General features: G+C 38.6%; 1 protein-coding gene across 5 annotated transcripts in view; it reads right to left on the bottom strand.

Moving 5' to 3' along the window:
* The window catches only part of Slc25a14 (solute carrier family 25 member 14), a 36,389-nt gene that overhangs the window by 2,706 nt on the left and 18,330 nt on the right, over window positions 1-15,353 (bottom strand). For all 5 annotated transcript variants that reach the window (XM_021187700.2, XM_021187702.1, XM_021187699.1 and 2 more), the window contains 2 exons: window positions 6,720-6,844; window positions 5,436-5,571 (listed from right to left, as the gene is read on the bottom strand). In XM_021187700.2, the coding sequence (XP_021043359.1) occupies window positions 5,436-5,571; window positions 6,720-6,844 (261 nt within the window). The remainder of the gene's footprint in view (window positions 1-5,435; window positions 5,572-6,719; window positions 6,845-15,353) is intronic.

Here is a 15,353-nt window from a genome sequence, read left to right as displayed (position 1 = left end):
AACTCAGAAATCCGCCTGCCTCTGCCTCCCGAGTGCTGGGATTAAAGGCGTGCGCCACCACGCCCGGCTGTAAGTGTTCTTTTAAGACCACACAGCTATACCTAAGTTATACAGTCCATGTCACCATGGAATGTATAGTCTAGTGAAGTTGACAAGCAAATGCATACATTATTATGGACAGATTTTGGTAGATACTAATATGTTGACACATATAATATCCACAAGTTATAAAAGGGATAAAGAAAACCAGGGACGTGAATAAGGACTTGAGAAAGCCACTTTCCTCCTCTGGCTCTTGCTTTCTACTTTAAATTAGTGTGACTCCATGGTACGTTTCATGTGGATCCTTTGAGGATGGTGTGTGAGGAACAATAGGAACTGCTTTGCATTTTGGTGCCCTGATTTATACAGTAGGGCTCTCTATGCACCAAATGGTTTCAAGAACTAGATGACATAGGAAGGTCAAAAGCCAGTGTCATATGCTGAATTCTGCCATGTGTGGTATATAATAGACAATTATCTATTAAGTAATAACAATATGTTGGGTGTTCTGTGAGATACTGAAAAATGTTGTTCTGCCTTTTCATTAGTGAAATGAATTTTACCACTGTTTTAAGAAATGGACATATTTTAATAATAATATGAGAAGCCAGATTTACAAGTGTCTCTTTTCTCATCCTGCCATTTAAGATCCCAGAAATGAGTGTCATTATTAACCACTGGGGAGGGGGGATAGATAATAACATAGTACAGTTACTACTTATACACAGCCATTGGTAATATGCTTCTACCTCTAGTAAATTCTGAAAGACTCAGGCCAAAATAAAGCTGAGATGCAGATAACCTAAAATTACAGAATCAAATGACAAGGGACCACAGAGATAATCCAAACCTATCATTATTATCTCAGTCACCATGATAAATTCCTAACTGACCAATGATCTCCACCTACAAACTAAAATCAATCTTTAAGAATTCTAAATCATGTCATGTTGGTGGGGGAGCAGTGGTGAGCCCACACCTTCAATCCCAGCACTCAGGAGGCAGAGGCAGGCAGATCTCTGTGAGTTCAAAGTCAGCCTGATCTACAGAGGGAGTTCCAGGACAGCCTGAGAAGCCCTATCTCAAAAAACCAACAATGGTCCACTGGATCCTACATGATTCAGACCCTGTCCCTCTCTGCAGACTGATTTCCTATTATTTTCTCGTTCATTTGCCACACTCAGCCATACAATCCTTTTAACTCTTGAATATGTCAAACCCTTTTCAACTCAGTAAGACCCTTTATAATCTGCTCTTTATGGAATTATTCTCACACAGCCATCTCCTTCCTATCATCCAAATTATCCGGAAGCTTTTGTTAAGCAGCCTAGATGAAGGAATTCAGACCACCAAGTTGCTATTTCAATATGCTGTTATTTTCTGCATAGTATTTACTTCTTTCTACAATTATTTGTCTATCTTTCTCAACTACAATAGAACTTCCAATAGGGGATGAACAGTGTTTGCCTTGTTCACCTTTATATCCCTACCAACTCACAGATCATGGAACATTAAAGTTTTTTTAATATAAATTTGTTGGGTATAAAGACACACAAAAATAGTATGATGCTCTAACAGTTCTAAGACTTATCTGAATCCTTATAAATCTCCAGGATATTTGAAGAATAAGGTTGTGTATTAATAAATAACTTGTGCAGATAAACACAGGTAACAGGGCTCTGCATTATATATATATATCAATGTTAGTATCTACCAGTATCTGTCTGTCTATACTAATTTGTGTACTTTCTTGTCAGCCTCACTAGAATGTACATTCTATAGGAGCATGGACTATATAAGTTATCTATTGCTGTGTAATAAGGTGATTTAGTAAATAGCTTGCCTTGGAGACGTGATAAATGGAAATATTTGTATCTCTATTTCCATGAAACTTTACTTAGATAACCAGTAAAAGCAAATCCAATGAAATGTACTAAATATGAATAAAATGTGATATAGCTATGCAGTTTAATGTTTTATTCAGCAATAAAAAGAATCAAAGACTTGATATATGCAAGCATGTTACTTAAAAGAAACCAATTTAAAAAGTCACGCAATATGATTGCATTTCCATGAAATATCTAGAACAGACATTGATAGAAAGAAGCAAGCAAGCTAGTATTTACTCAGGACTAAGTGGATAGGAGAAACAGAAGTGGTGTACAGGGTATATAGGTCGTTTTTCAGGTGATAAAAATGTTCTAAAATTGACCAAGTAAGTGTTAGACATATCTCATTGTTATTTACTATGATACTGTCTACTATATATCATTTTGAATAAATTATTTTTGACAATATGTGAATTTATTCTCAGGGAAGATTTAAATATATATTGAGAGAGAGAAAGAAAGTATGTGTAGGGGTGGGGAATACTATGACAGGGACTATAAGAAATCTTTCTTGAACACTCAAAAGGCAGACCCTGGGGAATCGGATATTTGGGATCAGTGTGGGGTAAATAGTGACTTTCACACCAATCTCAGCTTTTTAGCAAGATACTGTTTTGTTTTATTTTGGTTTTTGGTTTTTCGGGACAGGGTTTCTCGGTGTATCCCTGGCTGTCCTGGAACTCACTTTATAGACCAGGCTGGCCTCAAACTCAGAAATCCGCCTGCCTCTGTCTCCCAAATGCTGGGATTAAAGGTGAGCGCCACCACTGCCCGGCAAAGATACTTTTCCAATTAATTAATTAATTAATTTTTAGAAAGATAAAAATAAATTAAAAAAGAAAAAACCTGCATATATAACCTAGTACAATGGTCAGAAAAGGCCTTTGTGGGAAAAGATAGGAGATCTGGAGAACGAATAGGAGTGGGAAAAACAGAAGGCACATTTATGGTGTTGGCGCGAGTGTCTAAGAAAGTATATGGCTGACTTGGAATAAAAGAACTCTAGGGCTAGACAACTTTTACTATATCTGGAATGTAGAAAAAGGAAGAAAAAAAGAGGATAGGAATGAAAAGGATCCTAAAGAACTTTACATTTCTTTACAGAAGTAGTGACTGACTGGGGCACTGTTTCTCTGGAAGATACAGTTTGTAACATTTACTGCAAACAATTATATAGTACCTTAGCATCCTCAGAAAGTAAAAAGGCTGTGAACTACTCTACCGTCTGTGTTTGGTTATACACCTGTCTGTATGTGAATGACCCCACAGATGCTTACCTCCAACCACAAACTTCCTCCAAGTTAGAACTATTGTCTCTGAATATCACTGGCTGTTCCCTACACACATCAAACTAACCAACAAAAACCGTGTCTCCTATAAAATCTGTTCTTTAATTTTTCATTTTATTTTTTATATGTATGGATGTTTTACCTGCATGTTTGTTTATCACATGCATGCCTGGTACCCATAGAGACCAGAAGATGGTATTGGGATTCCCTTGGACTGGAGTAAAAAATGGTCATAAATTGGTACTTGTGTGCCGAAAACTGAACCCAGATCCTATGTAAGAGTACCCAATGCTCTTTTAACTTCTGAGCCCTGTTCTTATGATTTGTCCATCACCAAATGCCACCATCTGGTCACCAAATTCAGGAAGTCATCTTTGACACCTTCTCCTCCTTGCACCTCTCTATATCATCTCAACAAAACTGTACTGACTTAATCAACTAAATTAGTCTCAATTCTGTCCCATCTTTCTGCCTCAGTCATATTGAGGCTCAGGCCTTCATCCTTCATCACTCAGATAATGTAAGATTTTCAACCAACAACCTTACCTCCAGGTCAATGGCTAATTAAGTCAATCAGATCAGCATCACTACTACCTGGGACCTTTCTGGAAATATAAATTCTCAGGTCCCATTTTTGACACATTAAGTTAATTCTGATAGAAGACACACTTACTGTCCCACCCTTATCCCCTTAGATTGGTGGTCTTCAACCTTAAATGAACATACAATCACATATGAAATTCTAAAAGTATTGATAACCTGGGTTCTGAGTTGACTGATCTAAGGCAAACATGGGAGCTGTGAAATTAGTGATTCCAGTGTGCACTCAAGACGGAGAACCACTATCTTAGATCCTATTTCCACACAGACAAAGTGATCTGCTTAAAATACAAATGGAACCTGGTTAAAGCTTTCCGTATCTCCAACCATCTCAGCACAACACTCAGTACACTTTATAACCCAACTAACCTACAGTCACCAATATGAGAAAAGTGCCAGGTATATTAGTTAAGACTGCTTCTATAACCCAAAGGTTATAGAAGTTTATTGCAGCATTCCTACTTGCTAATCATGAAATTCTTAGGGAGGTGATCCTTCAGTGCTTCAATATCTAGCTTATAGGATAATGGGGAGAATTAAATGACTGAATACATCCAAGTTTCATTAGAACACTCCTGTCATACAATAAAGCATACAATAGATGTGAACTATTAGTCTTCAATTTACAGACATCCCCCAAGAGTTTATTTCAAACTTCTCAAGTGTGGGCTATAATTTCCTACCATAGATTTCTGAGTTTATCACTTATTAGGCTGTATTGATTATCTGTTTGTAACTGCCAGTACTTTAGGAATAGCAATAATTTCCCTGTAGCAGTTAAAAGTGTCCCATAGATAATAAATAGCTGTTCTATGAAACTGATAAAAGCAGGAAAAAAAACATATGGTCCCTTCGCATTTTATCCCTGAATTTTTTATAGAAGTAATATAACCAACACTTCTGTATACATTTATGATATTCAGTCCCAACAGAAATACTAAAAGCAAAATGTGATCAGCAGAACAACCTGGAACTTAAATCATGGACTGGGTTTTGAGGTTTGTTAAGTACCAGGCTTTCTACTACAGAGTCTCTTATTTGAGGTTGGAAAATACAGGCTACAGTAAGTCTCATTCATTGTTTATTTTATGTGTATAGCTCTTTTGCCTGCATGTGTATCATTTACCATGTCCATTCAGTGCCAGCAGAGGGCATTGGATCCCCTAGAGTCATAAGTACCATTTGAGTGCTAGGAATTGAACACAAGGCCTTTGGAACTTAACTGCTGACCGATCTCTCCATCCCTTAATTTAAAAATTAGCAGTTCACAGATAAGTGCTTATTTTCTTCATTTCCGTTCCTCCTGCTCCCCTCTAACTTCCCCTTTCATATCCTCAGATACATTAAATCTTGATTTCAGTAATTCTTCATAGTGCTATTAATATATGTATCCTGTATTTTCAAGCACTTAAATTGGAATAATATTAAGCAATATGCATTAACGATTTTCCTAAGAGATGGGTTATTTACCTTGGAATGATTCTCAGAGGTTACTAAAAAAATACACATACTGGCTGTTTGATGTTCAGAATACCTAGCAAGAAGAATAAGGCCTGACAAAGGTCTCAAACATCAAAGAAAACAGAATTTGTAATGAACATCACGGTGTACGTACCTTTAAAATACCATCCAAAGTACCCTTGTAGAGGTCCACATGTCCCACTATTGCCCTCTGATTCATCATTCGAGTTCTCACTACATCCACAGGGTTAGATGCCAGAGCCCCGGCCAAACCACAGGTAAAACTGGAACTAAAGGTGAAAACGAATTTAAGATCATAGGTTATCCCCACCCACTTCCACCACTTGCCTACTTAAACAGAATTTAGGCCAAATGCAAAAAGTATAATAACTTAGATCCATCCATCAGATAAAATCTGGGCTCCCTTCAATTATAATCTAAAGAGAAAGAAAATCTTTTCTAATGAAGCATCATTCAAAGGTTGTCCCTTTCATTTCCTCTGAAACTCAGCCTCATTTTTAAAGGATATAGTCCATAACCTAACAACATCCCTAAGCAGGACATGTCCTATAACATTGATCAGTTACATGAAACTGACAAAACACGGCATCATATGCCAAATATATTTAAGTAGCAAAATATCAAAGGCTACATGACAAAGAAAATGCAGTATGAGAGCAGAAATAATCTTCAGCCAAAAGCTGTTTTAGCTTCAGAAACTCAAAAGAATTTTACCCATTGTTTTTCTTGGCTATACTGAGAGGAAATTTGCCTTCTGGTCAAGAACAAAAATAAATAATAGGTTGATGGAGCTGAGGCTGTAGCTCATTCACAGTGTTTGATTAGCAAGCACGAGCCCTGGCTTCAATCCCAGTACCAAATACACAGGTTGTAATGGTGCACACTGCATATCTATAGTCCTAGCACTCTGTAAGACAGACAGTTCAGAAATTCAAAGTCTGAGGCCAGCCTGAGACATAGGAGACGTTTCCTCTAAAGTCTATAAGTAAATAAAGTACAAGCTGTTTAAGAAGATCCCAAAGCATCTAGTAGGGTTCCAGACTACACCCAACCGCCAAGCTGGCAGGCATCCACAGCATATGACTGTAAATGTGGGGAAGGTGGGGGGAGGGAAATATAATCAGAGTGCTTCATATGCATGTTATAAATATGAACATAATATGTGATACTAATGTAAGAAAGTGTCATACTGAAACACATAATCTTCTATAATGAATAATGAGAAAAGTAAAATAGGAAATTCCACAAATTTTTAGAAAAACCCACCATTTTATATATTAGTATATAGCAGAAAGTTAAAAATTATAAAAAAATTCAGAAAGCTTGACATATTGGCCATAGGAGATAAGGGTTAGTAAGAGAGGCTTTTTATATTCAAACTGCTAAACACAGAATGAATCAAACATAATTCACTTACACAAAGTGTGTTAAAATTGTGTCTCCCAGCATTCCTGAAACTATCAGGTGCTTCTTGGTAATATCATAAACGGGCAACTCTACTCCCACAACGATTGCAGCACGCTGAGCAGTTGGGACCACACCCTGTAAAACCAAAGTAGTATCAGAGAACTACTGAGAGTCACATATGTCTTAAAGGTGAAAAAAAAATGTCAATAGTGAAAACTGCCAGAAAATAAACTCTGAAATGTACAGTACAGTCTTTCAAATTGATAGCTAACACTGGATGCTGATAATTCCCTATCCATAAATGTTGTAATACAAATAAAACCATTCATGACACCTAAAGCACAAGAGACAAAAGAAAAATAGTTAAATATAAAAGTTGGACTTTACCATAATTAAAAAGTTGCAATTTAAAAGATAACATGCAGTGAACGAGAAGATAACCCACACAATGGAGAAGTATTTGAAAAATCTTAAAGAATTAAGGCATTAGGAAAATGTACACCAAAACCACAATGACAGCTGGGTGGTGGTCGCACACACCTTTAATCCCCCACCTAAGGAAGCAGAGACAGCTATGTCTGAGTCTCAGACCAGCCTGGTCTACAGAGTGAGTACCAGGACAGCCAGGGCTACACAGAGAAACCCTGTCTCAAAAGCAAACAAATATACATCACAGTGACATGCCATTTCTTACCTACTTGGATGACTCTAGTCATTTTTTTCTTTTTTTTTTAAATTTAATTTTATTTGTAATTCATTTTTTACACTCCATATTCCATTCCCTGCCCTACCCTCCTACCCTCCAACTGCTGACTTCAAAATGAAATTTTTAAGAAAAGTTAAAAGTCTCTAGATAGGGTTATGGCTCAGCAGTACACTACTTGACTGGCATACATAAGGCCCAGAGTTAAATCTCTAGCACAGCAAAGAAAATAAAGATGGTCTCCACACACTAATAAAATAATCAACCAAGAAAATATAACAACTGTAGATATACATGCACCAAATATTGGGACATGCAATTTCATAAAACAAGCCTAACCAACATAAAGCGATAAGTGAGTACAGACACAATCACAGTGAGAAACTTCAGTAATTCATGGCTACCAACAAATCTCATCTAGGCAAAAAAAACAAAAAAAGGTAAAGAAACTTCAGTTAAACCACAATACAGGTAAAATTGACAAAATATTATCTATAGGATATTCTACCCAAAAGTTGTCTAATATAAAATCTTCTCAGTAGCCCGTAGAACTTTCTACAAAACAGATCATATTTTAGACCATATAAAAAGTTTTAAGGGGAACAGGCATGGTGATACCACCTTTAAATCACAGAATTCAGGGGGCAGAGTTTTAAGTCCAAGAGCAAGCTGGTCTATATAGCAAGTGCACACCAGCCAGGGCTAATAAATAGTTAGACCCTGTATCAGTTTTTTTAAAAAGCCTATGGAGCTGAAGAAAAGGCTCAGCAATTAAGAAGAGTACCAACTGCTCTTTCATAGTTCGGTTCCACTCACCTACATGGCAACTCACAAGTACCTGTAACTCCAGTTCTAAGGGATGCAAAACCCTTGTCTGGTCTCTGCAGTCTTCAGGCACTCATGTGGTACATAGACATACATGCAGGCAAAAAAGCATTCATATACATAAATAGAATATCTTTTTTAAAAAAAATTAAGGGGGAGGGCTCAAAAGATATCTCACTGGCTAAAAGTTCAATTCGCAGGACCCATATCAGGTAGGTCACAACCGCCTGTAACTCTAGCTCCAGGTCACCCAGTGCCACTGGCTTCCAAGTACACCTGCAAACACATACAGATGCACATAATTAAAAATAAGAACAGCCAGGTGGTGGTGGCAATCTCCTTTAATACCAGCACTCAGGTGGCAGAGGTAGGCAGATCTATGTGAGTTCAAGGCCAGTCTAGTCTATGGAGCTAGTTCCAGGACAGCCAGGACTACACAGAGAAACCCTGCCTCAAAAAAGAAAAAGAAAAAAGAAAAAAGAAGAGGAGGAGAAGGAGAAAAGGAAAAAGAATAAGAAGGAGGAAGAAAAAAAAAGAGGAGGATGACAACAAGGAGGAGGAGGAAGATGATGATGATGATGATGATGATGACTAAAGGAACATTTTCAAAAAGTCTCAAGGGACTAGAGAAATGGCTCAATCAGTAAAGTGCTAAACTTGCTATGCAACTGTGAGAGCTTGAACTCAACTCAGAACCCACATAATAAAAAGCAAGTTATATGGATGCAGACTTAGAAGCTCAGTACTGGGAAGGCAGAGAGGGTTCCCTCCGGTGAGAGACCTATCTCAAAACAACAAAGTAGACAGCTCTTGACGAATGACACCTGAGGTTATTCACCGTCACCCACGCAAATGCACACACACACACACACACACACACACACACACACGACACCAAAGCAGAAAGAGGATAATCTGTGAAGATGAAAGAATGAGAGGGATGCAATAAGGGATGATATCAAAGTATGTTATGTACATATATGAAAATATCAGCATGAAACACATTTCTACAATATGTACTGATTAAAAAGGTTTTTAAAAAAGAAAAAAGCATGATAGGCCAGGTGATATAGTCTTGTAATTAATCTCAACTGCTCATGATGCTGAAGCAGAAGAATCCTAAATTCAGGGCCAGTGCTGACTACAAAGTGGCTAGCATGACCGAGTAGAAAGTGGGCTGCGGACACAGTTCAGTGGGACCCATGAGGCCCTGACTTCAATCTGCAGGACTAGGAGAAGAATTTCTTTAGACAAGACGAGACATGAGTACACACTCATTAGAAGGACAAATTAATAAAAACATTGGCAGCTGGGCGTGGTGGTGCATACCTTTAATCCCAGCACTTGAGAGGCAGAAGCAGGTAGATCTCAGAGTTCAAGTTTACATAGCAAGTTCCAGGCGAGCCAGAGATACACAGTGAGATTTTTGTCTCTAAAATTAAAAAAAAAAAGATGTCAGTGAGGAGAGGGACACTTCCCTGATTGATTCCTGAAACCAAGGATGAGAGTGGGTAAAAGCACAAGTCTGAGGCCGAAGGGAAAGAGCAAGGAGGAAACAGTGCTCCCCTGAAGGTCCTCCGGCACTGAGATACCAAACAACTAGCATGATATTCCTATCCCACTCACAGGACCACAGAGGGCTGGCAGTGCACAAGGCAAAGCTGCTCGTTATCCCAGAACAGAGACAAGCAGATGCCTAGGGCTTGCTAGACACCCACTCTAGCCTGATGAGTAACAGGCCAATAAGAAACCCTGTCTCAAAAAAAATGATGTTTAAAGTCGTCTCCGGCCTCCACATACAGTGTACACAAATGCAGCCACATACACATATGCAATCACACACACACACACACACACACACAAAGAGAGAGGGGGGAATCTTTGAAGAATATTAATTATACAAGGAAATCCTAATGCATTGTTTAAAAAATGCATGATATGAAATTATATCTAGCACTGCTATTGTAAGTTCAGAGAGAAAGGAATATACATTCTTCAGAAAGAAATATATTAAGATAGTTTGTGTTTGTACAATTAGAGATGATTTTTATGCCTTCCCTTTTTATTTTTGTGTGTGCATGTGTGTGTTATTTGTGTGGGTATACACATCATGTTACACGTATGGCTGTTAGGGGACCCCTAGCAGGAGTCAGTTCTTGCCTTGCACCATGTGAGTCTCAGATTGAACTCAAGCTGGCAGGCTTGCAGAGGTTGTCATCACCCAATGAACCATCTCGTCAGCCCCTCATATTACACCTAGCATTTTTTACGTATTCACAACAGATTCTTTACCTTCATAAGTTTAACTGAACATTACTCAGTTTGTGTGGGGGCAAGCACATGTGAACAAGCCTCCGGAGTGGGGTACCTTGGTTTTTGACACTGAAACTTTCATCAAGACCTGGGCTTCACAAATTAGGCTATGCTGGCTGGCCGGAGAGGCTCAGAGACTCATCCATCTCCGTCTCTCCAGTGCTGTGATTAAAGTGCACACCTCTGGATAGGGGGGTGGGGGAGCACCCTCATAGAGGCAGAGGGAGGGGATAGGGGAGTTGTGGGGAGGGAGACCTGGAAAGGGGATAACATTTGAAATGTAAATAAATAAAATATCCAATAAAAGAAAAAAAGAAAATAGAATGAAATAAAAACATAAACAGGGAAGTAAAAATAATGTAACAATTTCTAATTTGAATATCAAGCTATTAAATTAGGTTTGTGAAAAATCTTTAATAGGGCTGTAAAAGATCTAATAAGACAGTCAACAATAAAAAGAAAATAATATCATGAAAAAAATACACACCTCTGTGCCCAGCTTTTGATACTTTTATGGGGGTTATGGGAATCAAACTTGGGTCCATACATTTTACCACTAGAAATATACCCACAATCAATAGGATTACTTAATTATAATCCATGAAAATAAACTTTAAGAACTGAAAATACCATGCTATGTAGATAACTGCTTTCTGATGCAACTTTTATATTAAAGTATTTCACCATCTCTGAATTCCCAAACCCTATATACAGGTGATGTGACTGTGCCAAGGCTAATCCTACTGACCTCGCCTAATAGTAACTTCCTCTAGGACTCTTCCACCTGCTTCACTCTGCTAAAGAGTGTGACCTCCCCATAAGACCAGTGATGAACAATAAGGCCCTAAAACTACTGGAAGATTTCAGCCCACAGATGTATTTATGTATGTGGCCTCTAGAATATTCTTAAAAGATTTAGTTAGCTGTTGATTAAGGTGTTTTGCAAAGAAATGCAAGTTTCTAGCTTCTCTGGAAAAGTCAAACTTTAGGAGTGACGGCTCAGAGTTAAGAGCCCTTGTTCATGCAAAGGACCCAAATTCACTTTCCAGCACCCACATAGTGGCTCACAACTTTCTCTAACTCCAGTTACAAGGTACTTGGTGCCCTCTTCTGGCCGCTGCTGGCACTGCATGCATGTGGTGCATTTATATAACATTCAGGCAAAATACTCACATACCATAAACACAAAAATCTGGGGAAAAAAGTGAAAATTTAACCACACTCAGTTTCTCATTAATGTGTTCTGGCAACAGTCCACAGCTAAGGAACAGGTACCCTACTGAACAGAGAAGGTGTGTTCAAGCTCACCAGAAAAGTCTCACCATACAACTCTTTCTCCTACTTTTAGATAAGTTCTATTCTTTTGCTGCTTATGTCTATAATGGAGTTAGGAACAACAGCATGAAAAATTCCCAGGAGCAATTACTACAACCAAAGCAAGAGTATTAAGTAGACTAAAAAGATCACATATCTGCAGAGGGAAAAATAAATATTTCTTTGTTGAAATTTTTAAATTTTTTGAAACAAAATTGGCGTTAAGAAAAGGTTTTAATATAAATTGATGTGCAGGCACACTAGGGCTTGAACCTAAGGATTTGTGCATGCTAGGCAAACTATCCATCACTGAGCTATATTTTTCCAGAACCATTTTTATATATTTATATAAAATACACCTATCTCAAGGAAAAACATACCAAAATATACTTTGCTTTTTATTGCGCACCCGGATAATGTTAAGTAGTCTGGAAAATAAAGGTAACTGTCAAGCACCTCAAAAACTTAAACACAGAATTCCCAAATGGTTCAGCAATTCCACTGCTAGATATATCCCCCAAAATACTAAGTACAGTATCCCCCAAAGGATATTTACACCCATGTTCATTGCAGCATCATTCACAATACCCAATAAATGAAAGACACCCAAACATCCATCAGTGGTTGAATAGATAAAATGTAGTGTGTGTGCACACGTGTGTGTGTGTGTGTGTATGTGCGTGTGTGTGTGTGTGCGTGCGTGCGTGAGCGCATGTGCATGTGTGTGTGAAATGTAGAGATAACTTTTTTTCAATCTTTACAGGAAAGAAATTCAAAACCATTCTAGCATGTGGATGAACCTCGGGGACATTATGATACATAAAAATCTCACAAAAGGACAAACTTTTATGAGTCCACTCAGAGTTAATTCGACTTGACAAATTCACAAAGACAAGAGAACAGTATGGGGTTGCCAGGGAGCAGGGGAGAGGAAGGATAGTTGGTTCGTGATTATAGGGTTTCAGTTTATGAAATAATTCCTGGATCCACCATGGATTACAGAGACTCATGAGGCCCCATTCCTCTCTGAGGATTTAAAGGCAGTTAACACTTGCTAGAAGGGAAGGGCCACCCCTGCCCAAGGATCTATAGACAGTTCACGGTTGCTGGGGGAGGAAAAGACATTTTATTTCAGTGGTATAGATACTGGTAAGGTGTCCATGTTCCTATAAGTAAAACTAATGAAACATCACTTCACAACTAAAAACATGGAAGTAGAGGAGAAAAATGGAAAAGAAGAAGGAGTCAGCAGGAGTGGGAGGGCGGCAAGCAAGGGTAATGAGGAGTAACTGTGATAAAAATACATCAGATACATGGATTAAAATATCATGGAACTCATTAGCATATGCTCTTTTTTTTTAAATTCTGGATCCTGGTAGCAAACAATGTGAATATATCCAATGCCACAGAAATTTTGTTTGTACTTTATAACAATTACCAGTGAATAAAAAGAAAATGGCTCCGTTCCTCCACCTAATTTATAATCTTGCTGTTTGGTCTTTGTCTCTTGGCACCGATTCATGAAAATGTTCTAGTTAGCTCTACTCTGGTTTTAAATGGGATTAATCAAGAACGTATGCCCGACTGTTACCAAGAATCAAACCTCAAGGATCATTAGTGGGTGCTGTGATCATTACGGAAAAGTTAGATCATCCAAAGAATACATAACATAATGTACTTTGTTTCTGTAGCATTGTGTGCTAGGATCATACAAGTAACATGACCATAAAAGTAGTTACATTTCATTATTAGGTATTGGGACATATGCATGTGATCAGAATTTCACCTGATAAATTACTTGCTAATTGCAAAAGAAAGGTTTACCTTTTACAACAGAAAGATATGCTGGATATCATATGACTAAGTAGGCAACCTCTGCACTGTTTAATGTGGTATAACCAAACATGCACATCTTGCTAATGCAAAAGGTTTAGAATGACTATAATAGTTAGTGATCACAAGTTTCAGGCAATATAGGAATAAGCCAAAGACATGAAAACCCTATATAACACTATATAAATACTATATCCTCAGCTCACAAATAGGTGAATTTTTAATATGGTCTGGGTTTCAAGTATTAGGCTCATTTTTCAGTTATTTATCACACACACTCAGGCAACATGCCTGCACGTGCATGCGTGCACATACACGTTTTTGCCTACATGTATCATGTGTGTGCCTAGTGCCTGCAAAAAAATCAGAAGAGGGCTTGGTTTCCCTGGAACCGGAGCCATGAATGGTTGTTAGCTGCCATGTGGAGACTGGCAGCCCAACTCTACAGAAGCAGCAAGCACTTTTCTGTTTGCCTGCTTGCTTGCTTGGTTTGCTTTGTTTTTTCTTTCAAGACAGGGTTTTCTGTGTAATGGTAACTCTCTTCTATAGACCAGGCTGGCCTCAAACAGATCCATCTACATAAAAGTGTGCATAGCAAGTGTTCCTAACCACTGAGCCATCTCTCCAGTCCCTTAAATATTACTTTCTTATACTGGACAACAGTATTGTTATTGGAGACTCTTGTACTTTTTCTAAATTTTATTTATTTTTAACTATGTGTATGTGTGAGAGGACATGTAAACATAGCAAGTGTTCCTAACCACTGAGCCATCTCTCCAGTCCCTTAAATATTACTTTCTTATACTGGACAACAGTATTGTTATTGGAGACTCTTGTACTTTTTCTAAATTTTATTTATTTTTAACTATGTGTATGTGTGAGAGGACATGTAAACATAGCAAGTGTTCCTAACCACTGAGCCATCTCTCCAGTCCCTTAAATATTACTTTCTTATACTGGACAACAGTATTGTTATTGGAGACTCTTGTACTTTTTCTAAATTTTATTTATTTTTAACTATGTGTATGTGTGAGAGGACATGTAAACATGATCACTGATGCATGCATTCTGTGCAGCCCACATGGGGCCTCTGCCAGAACAGTCTGCGATCCTAATGGTGGAGACATCTCTCCACTTTCTTAGGAGACACATCATGGACAGTTTAGGGAACTTTTAGAATGTCTACAACAGATCTTTGCTCCGGTACCCCCAGGCTTCAGTCCTTGCTGGGGAGAGGGCAGATTGCAGAAGCGACACAGCTTCTGGACAGATCCCATTTCTGTCTCCAGTCACCCAGCACCTTTCCTGCCAGAGGAGAGGTGTCTGCCCGTTCTCTCATGCTCCAGGCTGCACTGGTGAGAGTGTGGACTACAGAAGCTACACAGCTTTGGGACAGACAGAAACAATCTAGCTTCAGGGACCGAACCTGTTTCGGGCTCCATACATCTGGGCACCTTCCCTGCCAGAGGAAAGGTGGCCACCCGGGAGGGCTCTGTCTGCCAGAGCAGGTGAGAGTGACATATTGTGTCCAGGGTCACTCAGAGTCTAGCCTCTGGCAGGTGAGAGTGACATATTGTGTCCAGGGTCACTCAGAGTCTAGCCTGTGCAGGTGAGTGTGCAAACTGCAGAAGTGACACATCTTCTGGGACAGGCCCC

Source organism: Mus pahari, chromosome X (assembly GCF_900095145.1).
Source record: "Mus pahari chromosome X, PAHARI_EIJ_v1.1, whole genome shotgun sequence".
Taxonomy (NCBI): domain Eukaryota; kingdom Metazoa; phylum Chordata; class Mammalia; order Rodentia; family Muridae; genus Mus; species Mus pahari.
This window is presented reverse-complemented; position numbering and strand designations above follow the sequence as displayed.